The sequence below is a fragment of the Styela clava genome, chromosome 10 (assembly GCF_964204865.1).
Source record: "Styela clava chromosome 10, kaStyClav1.hap1.2, whole genome shotgun sequence".
Lineage (NCBI taxonomy): Eukaryota > Metazoa > Chordata > Ascidiacea > Stolidobranchia > Styelidae > Styela > Styela clava.
In genome coordinates this window covers 3,413,651-3,440,346 of record NC_135259.1, presented here as the reverse complement: position 1 = coordinate 3,440,346, position 26,696 = coordinate 3,413,651, and the positions used below count along the sequence as shown (strand labels likewise).

The 26,696-nt window shown below is 34.6% G+C and overlaps 1 protein-coding gene across 5 annotated transcripts; it reads right to left on the bottom strand.

Moving 5' to 3' along the window:
* Positions 1-1,088: 1,088 nt before the first annotated feature.
* Positions 1,089-19,700, bottom strand: LOC120337281 (NAD kinase 2, mitochondrial-like). 5 transcript variants are annotated; one of them, XR_013478113.1, is made up of 12 exons: positions 19,488-19,700; positions 10,185-10,613; positions 9,478-9,618; positions 9,039-9,160; positions 8,806-8,889; positions 7,709-7,869; positions 7,058-7,154; positions 6,192-6,382; positions 5,477-5,539; positions 5,216-5,351; positions 1,835-3,261; positions 1,089-1,791 (listed from the first exon to the last, which is right to left on the bottom strand). XR_013478113.1 is itself a non-coding variant. In XM_078116849.1 (10 exons), exons 1-10 carry the CDS (start codon positions 10,599-10,601, stop codon positions 3,084-3,086), a joined length of 1,590 nt encoding a protein of 529 aa, XP_077972975.1. In that variant the 5' UTR covers positions 10,602-10,677; the 3' UTR covers positions 1,089-3,083. The 5 variants fall into 5 exon arrangements, 1 of the variants encoding a protein (XP_077972975.1); XR_013478115.1 differs by having other exon boundaries at positions 10,185-10,527; positions 19,488-19,696; XR_013478114.1 differs by lacking the exon at positions 19,488-19,700 and adding an exon at positions 10,684-10,797.
* Between the last annotated feature and the right edge of the window lie 6,996 nt (positions 19,701-26,696).

The window sequence follows — 26,696 nt, the reverse complement described above, 5'->3', positions numbered from 1 at the left end:
GTAGTTGATGCAACTTAGACGGTAAGTTAAGTTCATATATTTGGTTCAAGCCAGCTGTAATTGTAATTCCCAATAATTTAGACTTACAAGTCCAGTTGAGATCACAGCACCAAGTACCCTACGAAGCACGTGAATATGTTCCCCTCTTGTATAGTAGTATTGTTAGGTTGAATTAAGGCCGATTCTATTATCAGTTTTCATCACTAGATTGTAGTGTTTTTTGCATAAATTAGTGACTTGGTGGATCGCACGCGGTTCAGTGGTTCGTCATTACTTGAAAACCCCCGTGCACATTTGCAAACCCAACACCTTCAAACTAAACAGTCATAATCTACCCTTACTATAGGTTTGGTTCTCTTCGAATGAATCAACCAACCCCCACATGCCTGACCTAGCGTTTCGAATCCATCACCATTTGCCACAACAAAACAGAGCCAGAGCACGGATTCGGATGTTTTTAATATCGGAATGAAAGCAAGAAAGGGAACGAAAGTCGAAGACGATTGGAGATTGCCATCGTTAAAAAAATCTTTTTAAGTTTTTTGCCTTGCATGTAAGCATAGAACTGATTGTGACATTACAAGTGCCGGACCACATGAACGACGAACAATTCCGATGAGCTTGTAGCGCAGAACCGCAAGGTACAAGCCTGTCTCAGCTCACTCCACTATAATTTGACCCCGTCAATTAATGCACGCTTTCAATTGCAATACAAAGCAAATCCGCACCCGACGCTTATTTCGCGTTTTCAAGCGTGTCCTGAAAATTCGCCGCAAGAGCATTTTGCTGTAAAACAAGTATTTGTGATAAAAACACGTTTATAGGGTTAGGGTATGCTCTTAAAGAAGGAATCCTTTTTAAACAAAGAGACACTTCAAAAACCTAAATGTATATATCACAAATACTTGTTTTACAGCAAAAAGCTCTTGCGGCGATTTTTCCTATGCGGCGAAATTTTTGCCGCGAATTTTTCTAGAACCGTTTTCAAGTACCGCGGGCGGCGGTTCTTTTTACCGCTACGATGTTGATCTTTTTGGCTGAAAGTGGGTCTTGCTTGACACGGAAACTTCAGAATGAAACGAAAGGCATACAAATTAACCATTTATTAGGTTAATTAAATATAAACAATCTTTTTTGAGAATACTATATTACACCATTAAAAAATTTCAATCACCAAAACAACATATTTTGCAATACTAAAATTCATTGAAGTCGATAATAACTCAAGTCATGAGTAACCTGAGATGAAAAAATATTCAAATATTAAAATTAGATCCAGAAAAATCTCATTTGCCACAAAATACCTTATGGACTTATTGAAAATAACTGTCAAGTATTACTTACAGCTTTCTGGTAAAAATCAGGCAATTGATATTCAAATATTTCACAGAACTTTTAACATAAACCAAGAAGTTCTACACAACTATTTGTAATGATTCTATAAAATCCGATTTCGATGATTTGACATTTTTTATCAATGATAACACTAAGTTTGGCAACGAAAAGCATGAATACATTTTTTACTTAGCTGTAGAGATGGGAAATACTTGAACATGTATAAAATCTTATAGAGTTTACAATCATTTCCAAACTTATTAAAAAAATTTGAGATGAATGGGAAAGTGTAAAACTTAACGAGGTTATGAACAACCCTTGGAATGAGCTGACTTTGGTCTTAAATTTCATACTATATCCATAAGTCATTTATGGTCTAATTTCGACACTCCAGAAGTGTGTGTAACAATATGGAAGTAACTAACTTTACATCAAGTTTAGCAAAGGGACTGAAACCTATGGGTAGGGGGTATATCAAGTTTAGCAAAGGGACTGAAACCTATGGGTAGGGGGTATATTTACTTGGCTAACACAGACAGTCCTCGAACTTGTAACAGAACTAAAATAAGAAAAATCGGAATAAAATTATGGCCTAAGCCTAACCTGGTACACATACTACGGGAGTACCGTGGTCAATTTACAGAATGGTAGAATAGCCTTGTTATTAGGGTTAAATAGTAGAGTCATTTCAAGTTGAACTTCAAAAATAATCCCAAATTCCCGAAGTTACGGTACTAACCATCATAATTCTTCTTCATTAGTTGAAGATGTATTGGTATCTGATATCACATGTGATCAAAATAAAATTGACAAGATGATGGAAAATAAAAGAATCATCACACTCGTAAAAATAAAAGCAAATAGAAAAAATTTTCTGGTTAAATATGTCGAAGCACAGAATTATTTGAAATAGAACAGTGCGTTGTAGATCTGATAAACGACAGTTTAAAATAAATTTTGAAATTATCAGAGGACTCACAAATTCATTATGACACATTGATCAATGAACAATCAAATAACGAGAATGATGTAATCTGCAAACAACTCCTGTTAAGCCCTCATTGTTTCGTCCAAGTTTAAATCAACCTAACCTTAATATTATGTAAAACGTTCAATCTTTCATGGTAGTAAAATGGAAATAAACAATAGTGCAAGTGAAAACAGTTTGGTCGATTATAGACGGCTGGTTGAAACTAAGAAAATGTAAGCTTTGACCACTGTTGCTAACTTTTAGATCGAACAATATTTTGCTAGATTAGATTTTAAAATACGACCAATTTTCAGTTTTCAATAACGCAATTACTTTTGATTTCCAGGCATCTCATTCCAGCCTAGTCAAGTTTTCGATTTTCAAAAATTACTGATTATGCTGAAAGAAAATAATGTTCAAAATTTCAAGACAGACAATATTGACATTAACTGAATACAGATTGACGTTTCATTTTGGAAACTCACAGTATGTTTCAATTGATCAAAAAACCTATCCAACTGTAAAGGCATGTTAAACATCATCATAAAAACATTTCTTTTTAGTCTTGATGCTCTGACTACAGGTTAAAACTATTTTGACAAATGCTAACATTTGAATGATTCAAATAGAAAAACTCTATTTCACTTATTTCAACTTTTATTACATCAGGCACAAACTGCATAGTATATTATCCGATTGACTGCGCCCTAGGACTTTTCTCAATAAACACCCAACTACATGCATAATGAATTGCGAATCAAAACTATCTGCATAAGTATCACGTCATTGTTGTCTGTTCTGGTTTGTTTTCTGGATTTGAATTTGTGTCATCTTCTAAAAGTTGAACAGTTCTTAAGGCATCAGATGGCAACATCTCGAGAGTTGCTACTGCACCATCATTGAATGTGAAGGAAACTTCCCCATCAATACATAAGGCAGCATCCCAACATCGTGACCTGATTAATTGAAATCGTTTAAAAGAAAATTAAACAATAGCAAAACTGTTTCATGCAACATAAAACTAGTCTAAGAAAATTGATGTATGAAAGTAACAAAAACTAAAATTAAAGGTATTCAAATACTGAGCTGAAACTCGTCAAACAGTTTGTGAACTAGTGAGATTGCCAAATTTGCCATTTTTTGTTTTTTTTTCAAACACGCTTGGTGTCAGAATTTCCGTTTGGCTTTTTTGCGTTTTTTTGGCTTATCTAAGTCTAATCTAGTGTCCATTATTAAAATCATATGAAGAAATACAATATTTAGTGTGTAATAATAACCTATTGCTTAGCTACTTAACATTTAGATTACCCCAAGCATCAATTACCTTGTTTATTACCTCAAAGCTTAACCATAAACAATAAGAAATAATAAGTTTCTGCAGCCGCTCAGACACATGTTCAAGCAGGGTTGTACACATTGCCTCGTTTTTATAGTTTTGTGTGTTATTTGTCAGTTTTTAGTTCTGTTTCCAAAAAATAATTGTATAATCTAATTTTCATTATGCCTTATGTGGAGCTTTAGTTCAGTTGCGTCAATTAAAATTTAGTCTCACAAACGATGTGATTGACTACGCTAAAATTAGCTATAAGCGACTCGTGGTTAGATAATTTTTTATAAAAATGATGGTTTCAAAATTCGAAAAATAAAAAAATTTTCAATAAGAAAGTACGATCTGGCGGTATACAGAGTATTTTTTAGGGTATATCACAATTCACAAGTTCTGAAGTTTAGGTAAAAACATGTAGATATATCACATACTAAAGCCTATTGTATATATTGCCATGATAGCAACCGAAAATACAACTTTTAATGGGAAAAGACATTTGTGTTCACTAAATGAACTGATGGCTCTACGTCAGCATATTAAAAACTGTGCAAATCCACTATTGTGCCAAAGGCTTCAAATCTGACAAATCATGGGGCTTTTGTACTTATTAGAATTGTTGGCTTTTTTATATCTTGATTTGGCTTTTTTTGATCGCTGGGATCTGGCAACCCTGAGACTGATAACCAGATGAGTGTCTATCGTCAACCATTATGATACAGATATCTAAACAGTTTTTCTCTCACCTAAAACAAAGCCGGGAAAATCCTACGAGTTACAAAAGAAGATTTATTTATTTTTTGCCCAGAAAATATACTCGTTTCTAAATAATAAAAAAGCTATTCTGTGTATCGATCCCAACATTTTTTTTTGTATTTTATAATATTTTTGATGTCACATGTAACCTGATCTAGTGTTTACAAATTTACAGTAAGGAAGTATAATTTATATTCCAATGAATAGACATTAGTTATTTTTTGTCAATCCATAATTTAGTGACACCATTTCCTGTTTAAAATGAATCTATCGACACCAAAAATAATGTTAATATTGCAGACTTCAGAATATTAATATAATTTTTGGAGGTATGAAATTATGAATGATGAAATTTTGGTGCTCCCGAAGTATGTGAAGCAAGATAGTGGACACCGGAACGTAGTATGTGTACCAGGTTAGGGTCAGGCCATAATTTTAGGTACAAATACTACGGGAGTCACTTGGCTAGTCCTCGAACTTGTAAGAGAATTGTAGCATATTGTATATCTTTATTGAGTGGATTAAAAGTTCTGGCATCATACTTTCACAGATTCTATTCTGTAACATTTGGCCTTGCTAGACTTCTTCAGACAGATATCACATTCATTTGGTATATATGTAGTGAAATAACAAAGTGTAATGTAAAGTTGTTTAAAACTTGAACAATTAATCTTGATTAAGTCAATTTTTATGATCGAATAACGATGTGAAAATAGGATTTTATAGTTCCACTGCAAATAAAACAATCTTTATGGTTGAGTTCCTAAATGCAAAGTGAGTTCTCTACACAGTCCTATCAATCAAATTATTTTGTTATTGTGTTTAATTACCTTATAATTAATTTCTTAGCAAATCCATTGCATTGCCTGCACGTAAAAACACGATTTTGCATTGGATCACGAACAGAAAAAAGCATATCGTCCGAATCAGGTTCGTAGATATATGACTGGCTATACGAGTGAGTCACTGGTGAAAAATAAAAGATATGTCATTAAAACTCTAAATGTTGAAATGTAATATTGCGGTAATACACAAAAAATTTACTAATTATGATTTACAGTTAATTTAGTTAAATATAAATAATTAATCACCTTGTTCAATTAACTTGTTACTCAGTTCCGGTATCTTACAGTTTTTTGAGCCGTTGTCATCAGCTGTCATGAAAAAGATATCTATGTGTAATATTGCATGATGAATTATCATTATAACTTCATAGTTTGCATATCAGAATGAATAGAAAACCGTTTCGCATTTATTTTGAATTTGTACATTTAAAAAATTAAACTATTTGATTCAAAAGTCTTGCTGCACACTAACACAATTGTTTTTCTGTAACTTTTCGTCTGACTGGGGTGAGACTCCTTCAGACAAGCAAATTTCAAGTACACACATACGAATCCACTTCCACAAAGGCATAAAGCAAGAAAAGGTAGTTAGTCTTGCGTAACCCCAACTGATAAAAAATTAGAGAAATGAATTTGTGTATAATGGTAATGATATGAAAAGATATTTTTATGAGCGCCTTTGCAAGAAATGGGACAAGTTTGTCACATGTTTCTATCAGGGGCGTAGCCAGAAATTTTCAAAGGGGGGGGGGTTCTGTTTTCATGAGTCTTAGGGGTCTGAAAAGCGTTTCAAGCTACGAAAAATTGCTATGTATGATACATAAAGATGCTTTTATTTTTTTTCTAATTTCAAAAGGGGGGAGGTCCGCCCCCCAAAACCACACCCTGGCTACGCCCCTGGTTTCTATTTCAAGTTGTTCAAATGATGATCATTATTTCCTTTGATAATCGACAAACATACCCGAGTGAGGTAATCCATTGACAGAAACATTTTGTGCAGCCAGTTCAAGTACTCGTTTGATTGCACTTTCTGGCAGCCTACATATATTATATGACCAAGCTGTGCTGCCTGTACCAGTACAAACACATAAACCAGAACTTTTCTGTTGTTCTGATGAATGATCATCAATTTTCAATTCATAATATGAAGGCCTGTAAACAAAAACACATCAATTTGAAAATGAAGTGAATGCCTATGGGGTATGCCAGTGCTTTTTGACATTTTATTTTATCCTTCGTATAACCCCTGACATGCTATTGGGCTCATCACAGAACCCCCTATTAAATTAATCAAAAATAGCCATAAATGTATGAAGTCAAATATTTATAGCATTAGGCCCTACAACAACAATAAAAAGTTATTAATGGAGATATGGAAAGAAATTCAATGTCCCTTCTGCTATTGCATATCATTCACAAAACTTTTAAATTATGTCTCCATGTTGCAAAAGGAAAAATTTGCGCATATCTACACTACTCAGTGATTTCTATATTCTATTAATCAAGATAAAATGGAAAGAAATTCATTATCCCTTCTGCTATTGCATTTCTCTCACAAAACTTTTAAATTATGTCTCCATGTTGCAAAAGGAAAAATTTATGCATATCTACACTACTCGGTGATTTCTATATTTATTCTTAATAGTGACAATTACTCTCACACAAAATTTGACACAATCCACTCAAAGAGAGATTTTCATCAAATCGTAGAGAAATTTCAAAACTCATGGAACAGTATTAAGTGCTTTGCAGAACCACGGTCAAGGCAGCAGAGGTCAAAGATCAATTACTATAAGTTGTTCAATGATTTAATAAGGATAAACTTACACTGCAGCGAGTGATTCACCGATAAAAACTTCGTTAAGAGCAAGAACTGGTAGAACTTGCGATCTTATTCCAGATGTATTATATGATTGTTGAGGTACTGAAATAACATGTGTCGATTGAATAATGTTTACACAAAACACACACATTTATACAATTATCTAGAAAATAATGTTAACAATTTCGTGGGAACAGACTCCGGAGTTTCCGAAGTCTATGTACATATACTTAACGGCATATCACTCATGATTAGAAATTAACAGATTCGATGATCTAATCGTACTTATCTTTATTTACTCAACTATCGAAGTATATCATAGTGAATACAAGTAAAAAACTAGTGATGCCAACTGCCAAGCACATGTATATTTTATTTGGTGCTTGGTAAAGGAACTGAAACTTATGGGCAGGGGATATATTCACTTGGCTAACACATACAATCCCCGAACTCGTAATAGAACCAAAATAAGAAGAATCGAAATTTTCAGAATAAAATTATGGCCTAACCCTAACCTGGTACGTATACTACGGGTACGGGAGGAGTAGCAAAAAAATATTCAGTTCAAGCATCCATGTAATGCCTGTGATTACAATAACCTTTCAATAGACAGTTAATATATATTTGATAAAATGATAATTGCTGAATAGTTCTACCTTCTGTTATAATATCATGTCGATGAACATACTCGGGTTCGTCTAATGAAGAAAGTGCGGTGTTACTCATTCGTGAACGTAACATATCTCCATTGTGAATTGGTCGAAAATTATCAGATATTCCTGTCATAGTTATTCTTATTCTTCTTCTCCATAACCATCTGTCAAAAGGTAAATATAATATTACTTTAGATTGATAATGCAATTCTACAAACTTATATTCAGTTTGAACGCCTCAAAAGGCGTATGTGCCGACTCAGCGATGTGGCGCATCGTGCCAAGTGTTAGGAATACGTTCGCCACCTTCTTAGCCTGCATGCGTTCGCAGGTTCAAATACCAAGCGGGGATAATTAAATTAATTATATGCGATATTCTATCCTATATTCATTATATAAAAAATCAACCCTACTCAAAAAATGGCTAATATGTTGAATTGTTGAGATTTCTAATATATAATGCACATACACTTCAACAATTATTGCATATCAAGTAGTACAGGGGTCGGCAACCTACGGCCCGCGGGCCGGATCCGGCCCGTGAAGTAATATAATCCGGCCCGCGACGCTTCGCTGGATTATAGTAACAAAACAGCTGTTTGGACGATTATATTCTTTAGACTAGATTGTATTATAACCTAAAAAGTATATGATTCACAATTACTCGTTTATTGAGCATATAATTTGATTATAATTACACAAATGGCAACAAAACGCAGACAAGTTGATGCTAAGTTCGAAGGGTTCAATGGCGCTGAAAATATTCAAATGGAATTTTACGAGATGCAATGAGGAAATAAATCTATATTCTATTCGAGAAATGTATCACTGCTTGATTTTTATTGTGAAAAGTATCATCCGTTCGGTTTTCAACTTTCTAAAAATATGTGCGGCCCGCCAATGACTTGCAATCCTCAATTTTGGCCCGCGAGCGACAAAAGGTTGCCGACCCCTGAAGTAGTACCGGTACATCATTTAATCAGGCTAAACAGATATTACAAATATTATTTACAGTATAGTATGCTCTTTAGTAAATAATTAAACTTGACTATTCAAATTCTGTCTGGTATATTAAAAGTTGAGAGAAAAATTTCGGAAACCTGAACTGTCCAGCTGCAAGTTTATCCAATGCTTTTCCCAAGTTAGTTGAATACTTGGTAGGTAAACAAAGATGACCTTCTGATCTGAAAATAGAAAAATATGTTTACTTGTGATACCACAAGATATTGATAATATTGCAATATGATTTATATTAATAACGAGACGAGAATTTTGGAAATCATTAATGTTCTATCAATTGAATGACAATCTGATTTAATTACAGACAATATACCTGTTTGGATTTGTATTGATGCCAATTACGGGTTTACTTTGATCATGAATTTTACTTGCCGCTGATAAAAACGTGCCATCTCCACCTGCAGTTATAATCGCATCTGCCCAGTTGATCAGATCCTTGAAAATGATAATATTTGCCTTATTTAACAGAGAATCAACCCACAATATATGCTGAATAAGGTTGGCGACTCAGAAATATTAAACTGAGCTAATTTAGAGAATATTCTCTAATCGTTACAGAGATACCCAAAATAAATACCATATTCCCACAATTATCAAATATTATACACCAAAATTTCAACTTTAGGGGGTGAATATAAATATATTGGCTTAGAAAAATAACGTAATAAATGTAAATTTACAATAAATTTTAGATGAAATTGAAGACAATTTTTAGAATACTACACAAGTGAGCATGTAGTTAAATAACTCACTACAGTATGTGACTTTCCTCTTGTGCAAACTTTATATTCAATTCCACGCTCAGAAAGAACATCCTTTATGGATGACAATGTTTGAATATGTTTTAGATGTTGAGCATACAATGAATCATAATCGGATCCACGAGATTCAACCTATAAAATTGAAAAAGAAAATCATATAGAAATAAAACGCAAAATAAATTATAACAAAATAAACCGAATACTACACTTATCGATTCTAATAAAATATTTTCGAATATGGATCATCGAATACATTCTAAATCTGCTTGTCTGACAGCACAAAATCCCAATTTTTTGAATAAAACTGTTTGGAATTATTCCTAAATTCAAAAATTGACTATCTATTCCATACAATATATAATGTAATTTGAATGAATTCGATTCGTTTTAGACATCCCTGGCTCAACCAATTTATATTCAAATATATTCAATATTTAATAATTCAATTTCTTGATTTCATGAATATTTAAAAAAATATAATTTTAATTCAAGTAGAAAATTGGCGTCAGACACACATGAACCATGAAGCCTCATGCAGCGAATTCTCTAAAAACAAAAAAATGTGTCCCAATATTCTTTTACACTTTGCTAGTAGTCATCGGTTTTTACTATTGCTTAATGACAATATTGAAATCCCAGGTTTCATTAAATATTTTCATGGAATAAGTGTACATAATGGTGGAAAACAAGAAACTCACAGCTTGTCTGAACTCATCTTCAGTACATCCATTGAATCTGTGTTTCTCAAATTCATATCTCGTCATCTTGCCAACGATAACAACCTGCTTTAAGTTAAGCACAGGGTTTTCATCTTCTAAGCCGAGACAGCTCGTAGATGTTCCATTAACATGATTCAAGTGTGTCGTTTCTTTCCAATCATTCCCATGGACAAATGCAGCGTTAGACATTGTTCTTGTATAGATGGAAGACACGAATCTACTGAACTGGTTCAGTGGTTCGAAGGGCACTTTAGTGCCTGATGATGGTAGCAATAATCCAAAGAAACGAGGTGTCCGAAGAACAGTAAATCTCGTCACAATTCTATGAAGAAGATTTGATTGCAAGTTGACAGCAAGATATAACTTTGGGGAACAATGACCAATAGTTTGCATCATCACAGTAGCATGCTAAAAAATTAAGCATGCAATAAAAAACATTCCAACTTATTCATTATATGAAATCTGATCTGATGCCCACCTCTTGCCAAACGTCTTATATTGTATATAAACGGACAAATTATACAACAGAAACAAAATGCCCTTTGAAATAAGAAGATGTAATTATCAACCTAAATGTTGAAAACCAAGAAATATTTTACACTTTCTGACCTTTGGGTGAGCGAACACGTACTACTTCTTTTATCAATACCTTTCCATCTAAAATCTGTACGTTTCAAACCTTGCTCTAGGTTTTGTTCGCTTTCCCGATTCTATAATCAGTTACCATACTTTTACTTTTGTTTTTTTCGTCTATTGCTGATTATGGAGTCAAAATAAACTTATAGCTAGCTAGAGCTAGTCAGAGGAGTTGAACAATGAAAATAAATGCAAAATAAAAAATACAAAAAATTTTGATGAAAAGAGTGAAAATACTCTATAACACAGGGCTCTTTATTGCAGTATTGGCAGATGACACATTTTCGGGGAGCACCAGCAGACCAGCGTCTGGGCGTATTCAGGCAGTTCTCATGGTCTTATGGCATAAGTTATGCCATCTCTTGGTTCGAAACGTTACCTAGTAAGTCAGTGGGCCCAAAAGTTTGAAGTCTGTAACAACGGGAATACCCCCAATTTCGTAGTCTACCGGTACGCGAAGTAGCGTGCCGTACCGTCGGCGTCAGACCGTATTTTCTAGAACCTAGGCCTAGCTGCCTTAAATCACTGCGGTCTTGCTGTGCTACTGTGAGAATACAGTAGTACCGTAATCTGGTATACTCTGTCTGTACCGTAACTGCGTTTACATTGTTGTTGCTCTTTTCAAAATTCAAAACTTCACTTCCAATAATCTGACGCCAGGTTTACGACAGCCTGATTTGAATACTGCGATTTCCACTGTTTGCTGAATTAATATGCAGCAATAGACCAATAGAAAATATTGGTATACAAATTGCAAATGCGACCGACCGTCACATGTCTTGATTTTAGCACGTTGTCTCGGCCGGTTGACCCAAATGTTCCGTTTTGCAGTATAACAGACATAAATATTTTTCATATTTATATAATTTTTTTTTTAACAGAGGCAGCCTATTTACCGCTGATTTGCAACTCACTTTACTAGTTCAGAAGAGAGGGAGACCCAGCAAAAGATATTTTGATAAGATTTACAGCTAATTTTGATGCCCGTAATCTACCCAAGTTTATACTATGTTTCCCCGAGCATCGATTTACTTGTTTATTTCGGTAACAATTACAAATCAAAAAGTTAACAAGAACGTAACAATTGGAACTTATGCCGCCGGTCAGACAATTCTTTTGCTCAGGCAAATATTCAAGCGGGGTTATAAACATTGCCTTTTTTGGTATTTCTGCGTGTCATTCGGAAATTTTAAGTTGTGTTTCCAGAAGATAGTTGTAAATCAAATAATTTAATTGTCATTATGTCGTCCGGGGATCTTTAGTTTAGTTGCAATAATCTGAAATTGATACCGCAAACTCTGCGATAGACTGGCCTAAAATTAGCTATCATTACCTATAAACGGCTCGTGGTTTTGAATGAAAATGATAGTTTTGAACACGTGAGCCAGTTTGTAAGTGCCAAATTCAGCTCCCAAATCACTCGCAAAATCAGCGTTAAAAATGTTGCAATGATAAAGTGATGGGAGAATCTTTTAGGGGTCAAGGATCGGGAAAACAAACGTCCATTCAGAGACAATGCTAAGCCTGGGAATAAGGTTGACTTGTCCAATCCGCACTGTCCCGGATCTTTGCTCAAGGTATATGGTAAGCTTAAGTAACAGTACGGAGAAGCAAATGGCGGCTTATTTTCATCACTACATTTTTATAACAATTAGCATACAAGTGTAAGGTCACGGGAGATGTCTACCATAAGCGGCGCATCGTATTCGTGTTGAGCAGTGGGAATCTGACCTCTGATAACCCTGCGTGGTTTTCCAGGTTCGAATCCCGGGGTGATGATTATATGGCCGTATGGTCGGTTACCGTACGGCTTTCTTCGTCATCTAGTTGAGACAAATAACTGCTATAACTAATCCATCGGCTCGGCGGTGTGACGCATCGTACTAAGCGTTACGTACGCCACCTCACCTCTGATTACTCTGCGTGTGTTCGAATCCACTGCGTGGACAGTTATGTGGGAGAAGATTGCGTGACTTTTCGCTGCCGTAGAGGGTTCACGTAACCGCTGGTCGTCCACCATCAAGACCACGATCCCGAAAACTGACATCCCAGGTTTTGCTTGAGGTTAAACGAGGTAATGGACGGCATTTGGTGGCAACGCGAAACAATGAAGCCTTATGGGAATTTGCGCCGTGATGTTGTACCGGATCGAAATGAGGAGTAAAAAAACTTTTTATTTTCATATTTGCCGCAAACACAACGTTGCACCATTTTCAATCACTTTTAAAAAGACTTTATACAGTAATCGTACAATGTCATCTGGTCACCAAGAACAGTTTGGAGCGGTTGGGCATTTTGAAGCTTTACAGTCGAAATGTCAACTTGAAAATATATAGGCTCTTCGAAGTTGAGTCGGCCGATAATTTCATCCGGTAGAGATCGCTTCCCATATACAGTATATCGAAGATTAACAAAGTAAAACCGGTCTTAGCAACACGATGTAAATTGCCTACGTTTCGAATTACTATTCAGAAAAACTTCATCAGGGCTTCAAGTTATGAAGTCGCAAAATTTATTGGTGTCATAACTGGTCTTTCGCTGTTGTAAAATGTACTATGATGTTATACATCAAGTTTCAAATTGCGCAATTTAAAAACTTTCAGTTCAATTAAAACATGATATATATTGACACGTACATCAATTAACTAAATAGAATGAATAGTAATGTGAGTTTAAAATCGGTAAATATTTTAAAATCATGAAATCCTTTTTTTGAAAAAAAATAGGAAAAATTCTTTCATTCGACCACTTTTAAACGGTATACGGTAAAAATTCGTGACAAGGATTATTAACCCTCAACATTTAACAAATATCAGTTTTGTAAAAGTTTGAGTCAGATTCAGTTTTTTCTTTTCCTCGTGCAAGAATCAATGTAAAACACAATAAACAAACCGATTTTCATCTGAAACAAGCTTTCCACAACTTGAAAATGAACGCTAGTTTAAAATTTAATGTTGAGGCACCTTTGCTTAAGATTACCTGGCCTAATGATAACTGCAACCCTGTAGATTACACACCATGATAGCTGTTTCTATGCCCGGCACCAACTAGTAAATGGGTGCTGCCCTTTATTATAAAAGCATCCTGTCAAATTTTCTCTGGTCGGTACTAATATTTATGATTCCTATTATAAAATTTCATTGTAAGTTCAACTCGCTGCTTTGCGGCTAACTAATTTTCTATTACACTTCTTTACAGTAATAAACAACGAAATCGAAGAGTGCGGATTGATTTAAAATCTTATTTTGGAGAATGGATTGAAGAATGATTTGCCCTGGAGGCATATTTTTATACTCGAGCTTCTATTCGCATGTAGGGATATATAGTTGTTACGTTATTCCAACAGTATTCTACAAAAGGGACCAGATGTGGGCAGCGTAAGTTCTATACTCGGTAAATACTAGATATTAGTCAATCTAATAGCCACATGTCAACGTTAACCGTAATTGTTACTACTTACAAATAGACGACCCAGATATTAAAGTGACCTTCAAGTTTACTTAAATCACAAAACGCAAATTGCATTTTGTATCGTTGTTATCTATTATATATATATTGGTTATATTTCTAATATTTAAAAACGGAACGATAATTCGAAAATCATGTAGAACGGGTGAGACATATAACATATATATATATATATATATATGTAATACGGTAGTTAAGTAGACATACCGTGCTAAAAAAGCGACAGTTATGTAGACGGAAAAATTGGGTAGACATTTTCCTGTCCGCTTAATTATTCCACGTTCTATAATTAAAACGTTTTGCGATATTTTGCTGAAATCTCTTTTTCTCTGATAAAACAGTATCAAAAATAATATGTTCTTTCAATAGTTTTTAAATAATTGCACATTTTCGCCAACTTTAATGGGACAGTAGTTCTGCTGGTTTATAATCAACGGGTTTAATTTTCGTACATAAAGTGGACATTTAATTTATGCAAAAATCTTTAATTTTTCCGTGTATGTTTTTACGATTTTTGGAGAGTAGGTTTGATAATTTTGATACAATAACCAGGCAGAACATGAAGATGGTCCGTTCTGTTTTTTGGACCTCAATTCACAACTCCGTACTAAAGAGGCTTTGTGTCGCAATAGTAAAACTGTCGGTTTCGCCGAGAACTTTACCACGTTTGCCGTTTTATTCGCAAGTAACCTGGGCGCCGTGAGGGGATTGGGATCTTCATGAGCGCGTGATTGCCGAAATTTAGATAAAATAGAACAGTTGTGTTCGGAGAAGCGATCCAAGTCTTTTGTGTCAGGTGTTATCAGTTACCCAGTGAGTTGAAGTCGAGTCATAATAAGCAAGGATTTCAACGTCACCGAGGAATGCTGCTGGAAATCATCACTCATCGGATAAGGTGATTAGTCATAACGATTTTTAATAATAGGGTTACCATATTTTTGGTGTTGAGATTTTTCACGTAATCCAGATTATCAAAATATAGACTACTGATACTGTTATGCTTTTACTGGTCGTAGTTCTGATCTGACCATCAAAATAATGCTACGACTGGGTTTGCGTTTGTAAGAGTGTGTAATTCAGAAGGATTTCTAAATCCAGATGAAAATACAAACGAAGATTGTGGAAATTCAATGAATTCAATTTTTTGTCGAAACAGAAGGATATACGAGAAGCGAGTAGTTGACGTTTGTATAGCTTGGTGTAAATAAAAATATCTAATACACCGCTTCATATTAGATAAGAATATTTCATCTTCGGAAAACAGTTTTGAAGAATTGCATTGCTAGCAATTTTGTTTTGTGATTTGGCACATGTCCCTGTGTTATTTTACCATCATCATCTAGTTATTCACCGGGCTGTATTTTTTGTTCACATGTAGGTGACTCTCCAACGAGATGGCCTGCGTTTCAGAACTTGGCAGACGGAAATGCGGGTAGTGATTCGGAGAAAGCTGTGCCAGGAGGTGACTAAATGAGTTTGCTATGCTAGTTTTTTTTATTAAATACGGTATCGTAAATTGATACCAATGAATGGTAATAAACCAAATCATAATATCATTTGTAGCCCATCACAAATAGCGCAGCTATCTACGAATAATTGTAGTGCAACGTTTAGAAACTCTGGTTTATTTGAGTAATAATGCAATTATCCATTTCAAATATTTCGTTTGTTCGATCAATCAAGAGTAGCGTAATTCTGAATTGGACTAAAACACTGTGATGATGTTTTGTGACTTATGCATGTATTTTTGACCAAAGTTTCAGATAAGTCAACAGACTATCCATCGCACCATCTTCAGAATCACTTTCAATGAGCAATTTGAGTAATTTCAAAGAAAACCATATATATGGAAAAGAAAAAGGCTGTAAATCAATTAAAAAAAAAAAAAGCTTTTAAACAAACGCGAACCAGAAAAGAAACGACGAAAAGAAAAATAATTGCACGGATTGGTATATCTTGCGAGAAGTTTATTGTAAAGCTTTAAGACATCTCTGTATAATTCATAAATATGAACCGGCAGTGAGCATAATCTTGTCTCTCCTCAACAACTTAACCTAGTGAGCATATACACATTCGTATACATACTTGGCATACATTTTTACTATTTAATTATAAATTCAAAATAACAATTATGTTTTTGTTTTCCGAGTTGGTGCAAAAATTTTAAATAAATTGTGCAAAGATTCTAAATTGATATTGAGGTTCAATAATTTCATTTTGATCGCTTGTATAGTTGACTGTATAATCAATCACTGCTATAATTAGGCGCCCTGAGACATTTGAGTTATATTTGGTGTAATGTTTCTCATTTTAGTTGACATGGCAAAATTTCGTTTCGCATTTATAGGCCCCACTGAAAACGTCACTTTATTGAACATTTGAGATATGTTGTGTATAATGTTCCTCGATATTTTATTCAGAATTTCGTGTTTTAATTATATACCTTCTGAAATGGTCGAATGGTTGAAATTTTTTTTGAATGCTCCTCAATATTATTGCCGTTCAAAAATATCATTTTGCATTTACATGACACACTTACGTAGCTGAGTAGATGACGATTTGCGATTAATTTTCTGTTTTGTTTTTCAATACGGTTTCAAAATTTTGTTTTATAATATTTGTCACTCTCAAGTTATCGGATAGGTGAACATTAGAGATAAATTTTGAGCAATTTTCCACAACATCGAAATATGATTAGTATTTCAGTTAAATTTCACACACTTAAGTGTGTGAGATCTATTTTGTGTCAGATTTCTCAATACGATTCCAGAATTTTGTTTCAATAGTTGTATGCCACACTTAGGTGGTCGGATATGCGGACATTTGAGATATATATTTTGTGTAATGTTTCTCAATATTATTTCAGAATTTTCATTTCAATTTTTGTATACCCCACTTAGGTGGTCGGATAGGTGGACATTTGAGATATGCTTTGTGTAATGTTTCTCAATATGATTTCCGAGTTTCCATTGCGATTGTTTTATGCCACACTTAGGTGGTCGGATAGGTGGACATTTGAGATCTACTTTGTGTAATGTTTCTCAATGTGATTTCAGAGTTTTCATTGTGATTGTTTTATGCCACACTTAGGTGGTCGGATAGGTAGACATTTGAAATATACTTTGTGTAATGTTTCTCAATATGATTTCAGAATTTTCATTTCAATTCTTGTATGCCACACTTAGGTGGCCGGATAGGTGGACATTTGAGATATACTTTGTGTAATGTTTCTCATTACGATTTCGGAATTTTCATTTTAATGTTTCATGCCACACTTAGGTGGCCGGATAGGTGGACATTTGAGATATACTTTGTGTAATGTTTCTCAATATGATTTCAAGAGTTTTCATTTTGATTGTTTTATGCCACACTTAGGTGGTCGGATAGGTGGACATTTGAGATATACTTTGTGTAATGTTTCTCATTACGATTTCGGAATTTTCATTTTAATGTTTCATGCCACACTTAGGTGGCCGGATAGGTGGACATTTGAGATATACTTTGTGTAATGTTTCTCAATATGATTTCAAGAGTTTTCATTTTGATTGTTTTATGCCACACTTAGGTGGTCGGATAGGTGGACATTTGAGATATACTTTGTGTAATGTTTCTTAATATGATTTCAGAAGTTTCATTTCAATTCTTGTATGCCACACTTAGGTGGCCGGATAGGTGAACATTCGAGATATACTTCGTGTTATGTTCTCAATATTATTTCAGAATTTTCATTTTAATGTTTAATGCCACACTTAGGTGGCCGGATAGGTGGACATTTGAGATATATTTTGCATGATGTTTTTCAATACGATTTAAGAATTTTCATTTTAATGTTTAATGCCACACTTAGGTGGCCGGATAGGTGGACATTTGAGACACTTTGTGTAATATTTCTCAACATGATTTCAGAATTTTTATTTCAATTCTTGTACGCCACACTTAGGTGGCCGGATAGGTGGACATTTGAGATATATTTTGTGTGATGTTTCTCAATATGATTTAGGAATTTTTTTTAATTGTTGTATGCCACCCTTAGGTGGTCGGATAAGTTGACATTTGAGATATATTTTGTGTAATGTTTATCAATATGATTTCAGAATTTTTATTTCAATTCTTTTATGCCACACTCAGGTGGCCGGATAGGTGGACATTTGAGATATATTTTGTGTGATGTTTCTCAATATGATTTAAGAATTTTTTTTTTCAAATGTTGTATGCCACCCTTAGGTGGTCGGATAAGTTGACATTTGAGATATATTTTATGTAATGTTTATCAATATTATTGGAATGCCATAATTTTGACTTGGTATTGATATCTTGACACTCACAACATAGAATCTGTTTAATCTATATGTTGCACCATAGATAGGGTTGGAATAGGCGAACATTTGTGATATGCTCTGTGTATTTCTCAGTTTCAAATATATAACACGTTTGGATCAATTTGTTTCGATTTGTCTACCTTCACCTTGCATTTTGAGTATTTTTTGATATAGAAGAATATTTCCAACACCAAACACAGTGCATCTCCCTTCCACGAAAGACGGAACATTGAAAAAGAAATGCTATTTTTTGTGATAAATATTGCTAAAGGGTTCGAATCCATCGGAAATTGAAGCGAGGTCATACGCTTTAAAATGTGTATTAAAATAAAAGCAACATCAGTTATGTAGACATCCAGAGCGACATATAAGAGGAGTCCGACTTAGTGCCGAAATAGGCTAAAACATTTGGTGGTCTGAATTAAGTGGACGAATTAAGCGGACAAAAATTCTATATCTTTTATCGAGAGGATTGTGTTGACTCTTTTTCTCCGTAGTTGTCAACGGCTCTCGCGCTCTCCAAGCACGTATTTAAAAACAATGATACGGACACAGGAACGACGTCCGCTTAAGTACTGCAATTATGGCAGGTCCGTTTAACTACCGTAATAGAGTTATATATATATATATATCAGCGAGCTAATAAACAAAATATCCCAGTTTGAATATGAGTTCCATAGTCAGACCCGTCCCACCGCTTATACAATCAAAAGTGTATGCGAAAGATTGCGATCCTTTCAAAACTATTCGATCATTAATCAAGCAAATAACATATTTCTAAATAAATTTCTACCGTTCAAAATTACCACATGCAGAAATAACTTGGAGAAACTAAGAATTAAAAGTAAATTCATTTTACCTGTTTGGTCTTTCATCCACTTTCACGCAAATCAACGGCACAGGATTCAATTCATCTGAAGTAATTTCAAATCCCACAAAACAGCTGCTACCGTTTATATATGTATGCTTTAATCAGTTCGCGTAACTAAACATTCTTGAAAAAGTGTACATGAAGAGCGACCGTAAGTTACGTGTTATATGTGTATTACAAAATCGAATACCTCAAGCACAATTCACCCTGTGGGTATATTTCTTGAAAACAAACAGATACTTTTACTTCCACCTGATACTTATTAATTAAACTTGAATATAAGCTGTTCCCTGGCTGTTTTGTGACTTTACCACAATAATACCTGCTAGCAGACGAAATTAAACATCACCATGAGCCGTATAACCGCCGAGGTAGAAGTCCGGAGAAAGTTTCCAACCCACAAGTCGCGGTAAGGTTGAATATTAAAACAGTAATTGTACAGTTCTATGAATTGATAATAAACTTTCGTTATATTCATTAAAACTTCTGTTTTATTTGAGATAGTAAATATTACGCCATATTTGCTCACTAAACGTTTCACGGAAACTGTGTTGACAATACAGCTTCCTGCATTTTTTTCGTTCCACCTATCACGTATCTGGTTTATCTTTAAAAGTATATCAATTTCAAATCTCCCACCACTCACAAATGTATGTTTGCATGCCGTTTAAAATTGTTAAAGATTTTGAAGAGCCACATTCTAAATTTCATTCTAGTCATCGATCAATCTCAGAGTATTTGGCTCTGAATCTAACATTCGATTTATTGTGGAGGAATTAAAAATATTATTACTTATTCAACTATTTCAAATGTAGAAAAATAAGCAAATATATAAATTTCCCTTTTGTACTAGTTCGAGATTGCTATTTATCGAAGTAGTGCTGGGTATTTCCATCTTAGCGAAATTGCGATAACTACTAAACTTCACGATACATTGAACTTTCCTAAAACGAGCATGGAAAATTACCCTTATACGAGAACTCATATTATACTGAAAGTCTTACAGAATTCATTGTTCTAGGTGGCCTTGGCACACAAATTCTCACACAGTTGCTTACTGAACAACGCCTGATGTTACAAAATCATGAAATTTTTAATTTATTGCGACTATATATATACTACGATCAATATCTGACCGGTGTGAAAAAAATAGATAGCTATTCATTTTAATAACTTTCGTGACACCTACTATCTTAGTCCACACACGAAAACTTTTGAGTTACATTTATGAAGTTGTGGCAATAAATAGGTTCTATTTATGAAAAGAATGCAACGATAAAATTATAACTGAAATTCTGACGTCGCTAGGAGAATTTATCCCATTACTATGGGATAACTTTTGAATGCGCGATGAAGTGTGGCCATTTTGCTTTTCCCTCCGGCATCAGTCACGAGTTTAATTTGTCAATTCCGATCCAGAGTCAAAATGTTGAAAACGCCCAAAATCTATTTATGATTTACCATAATATTATATGGTTTGCAATTCTGTCGCTTCAATTTTATCGCATATAAATTATATTCTAATAATAAACTAATTTCATTCTTGCCCTACGAAAAATCAGATGTACCAGAATAGTATAATGCATAAATCAATTCTAAAATCGTCTGAAGGCCTGTCGTCTAAATTTTAGAATCGTGTCTAACGTGGACGGTCAACATTTATATTTAAGGCGAATCGAATTACTAAAACTGTTACCTCATGAGCTTTATATATACGCAATACTATATCGTGGCAATTAGAGATCCCGTCAAAAAAATCATATTACGTGCATATCCAATTATGCCCAGGGGAAGAATTCAATAAATATTTTAATTGCAATTGATCCAGTCGTAAAATGCTTTCAAAATTTTAAATCTAACAGCCTCGGAGCCCAGTCATTGCTCTTAATGAAAGACTTCAAAGATTATTAATTAGACCAGAAATTTGACCGTTTAATTGCTTAATGCTTAAATTCAATGCGGTTCCGCAGCAAATGAAACGATCAAGAGCATTCACACCGGCCACTTATGTATTGGATGGCTTTAGTCTGCGATATTCCGTACATTGACTTCGGATATTATTATGATGTTTGCATATTTGTTGAGTGTAGGGACACACTCAACAAATGTGCAAACATCATAAAGATATCTTTAATAAACTTAGGGACATTTTTATTTGTAAACGACCAAGATGATATATTAAATTTTCATACTGTAAATCGTGAGTGATATTTGGCCCGACAAAGGTCATTTTGAGAAGTCAATTTGTGATATGGTGTGCCTTAATCATTATCGCGTTACGATGTAGGACAAAATACCGTCGAAACGTTAGACTATATCCTGATTCACTAAACTCGTTTCGACGAATTGAGCTCTTGTATTTGCACATTACACGAGTATTGTCACCTAATCGAGTCCTGTCCTGTCGGCATGAATGATTTCCTAAGCCTGTCTGGCATACGTGAACATTCAGCGCACGGGATTAGTCGGGTAAGTAGACTGGCCACACGCAAGAAACACAAACGCTGAAATTTTTGAATGTTAATCAATTTGTTCGTGGTCGGCTTCAGGTCCTTGCAAATCCTATCTATTCTCAACGTAGATTTACATTCTCTACATTCAAACACTTTAGCTTCATAAATAAGGCGGCTTCCTACTGAAAGTTGTTTTTCCTGTGACTCAAACACCCAGTTTCCGTCCCACCTGGTTATTTAGCTAGCGTCGATATCATTGTATGATACGCAGTTCCAATCACACTAAGTCACGCATAGTTGGCAATAATACTGAACTTCAATCTAAGTGCCAATTCAGAGAAGCTTTTTAGGCAAAAGCTTTCATTTTGGTATTAACACTTGCGCAAGATTATTTTCGTCTAGCTATGACTGAGCGTATTATAATACAAACAAATTGTGCGCTAGGTATGAGTCAGCACTTCTTATCGATGCTCGTACGATCATTCGTGATTTATGCGAGAAATATTTATGTCGCTTCAGTGCAGGCCAAGTGTGAGTCGCATCAAACCCACGTGAAGCAATCATTTCAGATTGAATCAAATGCCACCGCTTCTTTGTATACTTTGTATATTTAAAAAGCGAAGTCATCATGAAAATGTACGTCCAAATTCTTTGGGTGGTTGACTATCCAAACTTGACTTTTATTTAAAAATTCCGAAACAATAATTAGGACTGGGCATTTCGAATCGAATATGAAATTATCGGAATCGGTTCAGAGCGAAATTTCGAATGTCCGCCATCTTGTTTTTTTTTTCCGCCATTGGTCGAGGTGAATTTCTCAAATTTTTTTTATTGAAGCCACACTTTTTCAACGCAATTCAGACATATGACTCTTTTCTGTATTGAGGTATTGATGAAAACGCGTTTTTTATTGTGTGTGAACGCTCAGCAATCTGCCTGAGTAATGTATTCTATGTTTTCGGTAATTTATGTGTCTGGGGGACTTATTCAATAAGAAAGTTATATATATACAATTTTATTACAGTATTCGAGATTCGATTCGAAAAAATTATTCGATTCGATTCTGAAATGATCTGGTATTCGAAAATGCCCAGCCCTAGCAATAATATAGCTGAAGTAATTATGTGAGTACAGTATTTATAAGACAAGAACAAAAGATATCACTCATATAAAGAACATTGAATGCCTAAACGTACTTCTGTACGTACTAATTACTGTTGCATCAAAGCATCTATCTAATCAATATAATAATAGAAAAAGTAATAGGCGAGGGGACGTAATTTCACATTTTAGTGCATTGTTCCACATGAATGTGAAGTCTACTCTTGTATGGAAATTCGAGGATGGCTAAGCTCCAACATTATTTATCAAGTTGAACAACCTACAAATCAGTTACAAACGAGTTTTTGTGTTGGTTTTTAGGTATATATACACATATATATATTCTCCATTAACGATTTTTAACGAAATTGGATCAATAGTATTCTCAATACAATCACTAACATTTCATGAATGATCATCAATTCAACATTTCTATTTAATGAATGAGTGATTCTTGATGCATTCTACGTTCTCCACTAACATTTCATGAAAGATCATCAATTCTTTTTCATGAATGAGTGATTGTTGATGCATTCTTTATTCTCCACTAACATTTCATGAAATATCATCAATTCTATTTCATGAATGAGTGATTCTTGATGCATTCTACATTTTCCGTAATATAGAAGTAACACCGAATCACAAATAATCATAAAAGGCTCTTTCACTTCAAACCTTTCATATTCATTGGAAATCTCGGACTCGCATAACAGAAAACTCGATTATATTGCATATCTTATCAAATTGACGTCATCCTTGAATTGTATGGCTCTGATTTCAAAATCAACGTCATTCTTGATGGTAAGCGTCATCGGGCACACGCAATGTATTCTGGAGTTCCTAATGACTCATTTCTTGGATCTAAATTGCTCCTTATGATATTCATAAATGACCTTTAAATAATCCTGTATACAATTTACACATATTTATAATGACGACACAGGTCTTTCTTCTTATCCTGTTGTAAAGTCTAGTAACCAAAACCGTCCAAAAGTTATCGGCTGTGAGACGAGGCTCTGAAAAACGCCAAGAAAATGAGTTTTGTAGCGCACATACGGGAAACTAACTACTTGGAAATAAATATAAAATGTTCCTTAGAAATTTAGTAACAACTAATACCTTGTTCGTATTCCCAAAAGTTGCACGTTTTACGAAAAAGACGCTTTTACTACAAGAAATATGCGCTACGATCTACCCTATATTCTCTACTTTTCCGGCAACATTGGCCAATGAACGCAGACTTCTGTATGACGTAACAATTAAAATTTGATCAGCTGTCCGCATGCGAATGAATCTCAGTTTGTAGCCCTTCCATCGTCATTTTTAGTTTTTGGACACGTTAGTGCACATAACGATCGTTTCAATATTAGGTTGTTGTTGGACACGTAGTGGACATAACGATCGTTTCAATATTATGTTGTTGTTGTTCTTGTTCTTGTTGTTGTTCTTGTTCTTTGACACGTTTCTAAAAAGTCGCTTTTCTCTTCGAATACTGGACCAATTGCTTTGAAATTTTCAGTGGTTGAAGATTAATTTTTTCGCTAGAAGGCTATTACTTTTGTTTATTCTTAAATTTTATATGAATCCTATGAGATATGATATTTCATACAAAATTTCGCGGTATTTATTTTTACTCATGGGAACACTGTTTTACACTTATTTCAAGCGGTTTCGCGATCGATTGTCTTGCTCAGTACTACAGCTACTGTAGGTCGGTACTGGTAAGTTGCCATACCGGTGCCGTAACGCAGTGAAATTGACTTATTCCTTCCGCGGTATTACTAATGCTGCAATGCAAGTTTTATAGCCTATCGTATGCGGAACGGAATATCAGACCTACAGGTTCGGTACCGGTACTGGTAGCTCAGTACGTAAGTACGATACTGGTACTGGTGCCGGTACCGGTGTCTTACCACAATGAAATTACCGTAACTTATTCTTTCACTGTCCTACCAGTGCAGTAATGCAAGCGTTGTAGCACTTGTAGCCTAGGCTACTATATTTGTTTATTTTGATGAGAGTCTACTGGAAACAACATAAAATTTGAAAGGGAAGAATTGTTCTGTGATCAATTATCTGTCCTAAAGTGTAAATAACATAAAATTTGCAAGGGAACAACTGTTCTGTGATCAATTACCGTATATGGCCTACAGTGTACAGGTAAGATGCTGGCTGACTGCTAACCGGTACTGGTAGCTCAGTACGTAAGTACGATACTGGTACTGGTGCCGGTACCGGTGTCTTACCACAATGAAATTACCGTAACTTATTCTTTCACGGTCCTACCAGTGCAGTAATGCAAGCGTTGTAGCACTTGTAGCCTACTATATTTGTTTATTTTGATGAGAGTCTACTGGAAACAACATAAAATTTGAAAGGGAAGAATTGTTCTGTGATCAATTATCTGTCCTAAAGTGTAAACAACATAAAATTTGCAAGGGAACAACTGTTCTGTGATCAATTACCGTATATGGCCTACAGTGTACAGGTAAGATGCTGCCTGACTGCTAACTCAGTACCGCTTGACACGTTTTTAAAAAGTCGCTTTTCTCTTCGAATACTGGACCAATTGCTTTGAAATTTTTAGTGGTTAAAGATAAAAATTTTCTCCAGAAGGCTATTACTTCTTTTTTCGCTATGACGTCATCAAAATTATGTGACTCTACGTGTCCATATATTTGAGCATAGCTCTCTTGTTGTTCTTATTCTTGTTTTTTGACACGTTATGAAAAAGTCGCTTTTCTCTTTCATTACCGGACCAATTTCTTTGAAATTTTCAGTGGTTGAGGATGGAATTTTTCTCCAGAAGGCTATTACTTTTATTTATCTCTAAATTTTGTATGAATTCTATAAAATCTGTTATTTCATACAAAATTTAAGTGTATAATATATTATGGGAACACTGTTTTTAACCTGCCGAGCGTGACGGCGCATTCTGAAAATTCTTGCTACTCAAAACTCGGAAGTTTTATGAGGTTACCGGTGATACTAAAGGTACGGTGAACCGTACCGTACTGCTTCGCTTGGTGTCAATATATTTGTACACTGTGGTATCTGCTGTTATAATACCATGATAAATCGAATAAGTGGGTTTTTTCAATTCATGTTGAAACGAAATCGCCACAGGATCTGCAAATTTCGGTCTGGTCTATCTGTCTCGCAAAGGAGAAGCGACTGACATGACAAGTATACTGGTAAGCATACTTATGTAAGTAAGCTGTCCGTCAGCCCTAAAAGGCTATGACAGTCACTGTACCAAAATTTGTACTCCGATTCAGGTGTTGTTAAATTGACGCATATTATTTTGTAACGTTTTTTATGTGAAATGTTTGACTGTGGTTCGGTACCTATCCGGTAATACATAATTAACTCATATCACGAGATATTTTAATTATTGTTTCAATATAATCAAGAAGATTGGATCATTGTCACAGGACCGAAAAAAAACTATGACTGTTCCTGTACCGTCACGGTATCCCGATACAGGTACTGTTAAGTCACCGCATAGGATTTTTGGGTAATTGTTTTGCGTGTCCATATATTTGAGCATTGATCTTCTGTATTAGTTAAGTTATACTAAGCCGGTGTTAAAAAGTATAAGTAAGTTATTAAACACTTGTATATCCATACCATGAATATAGGA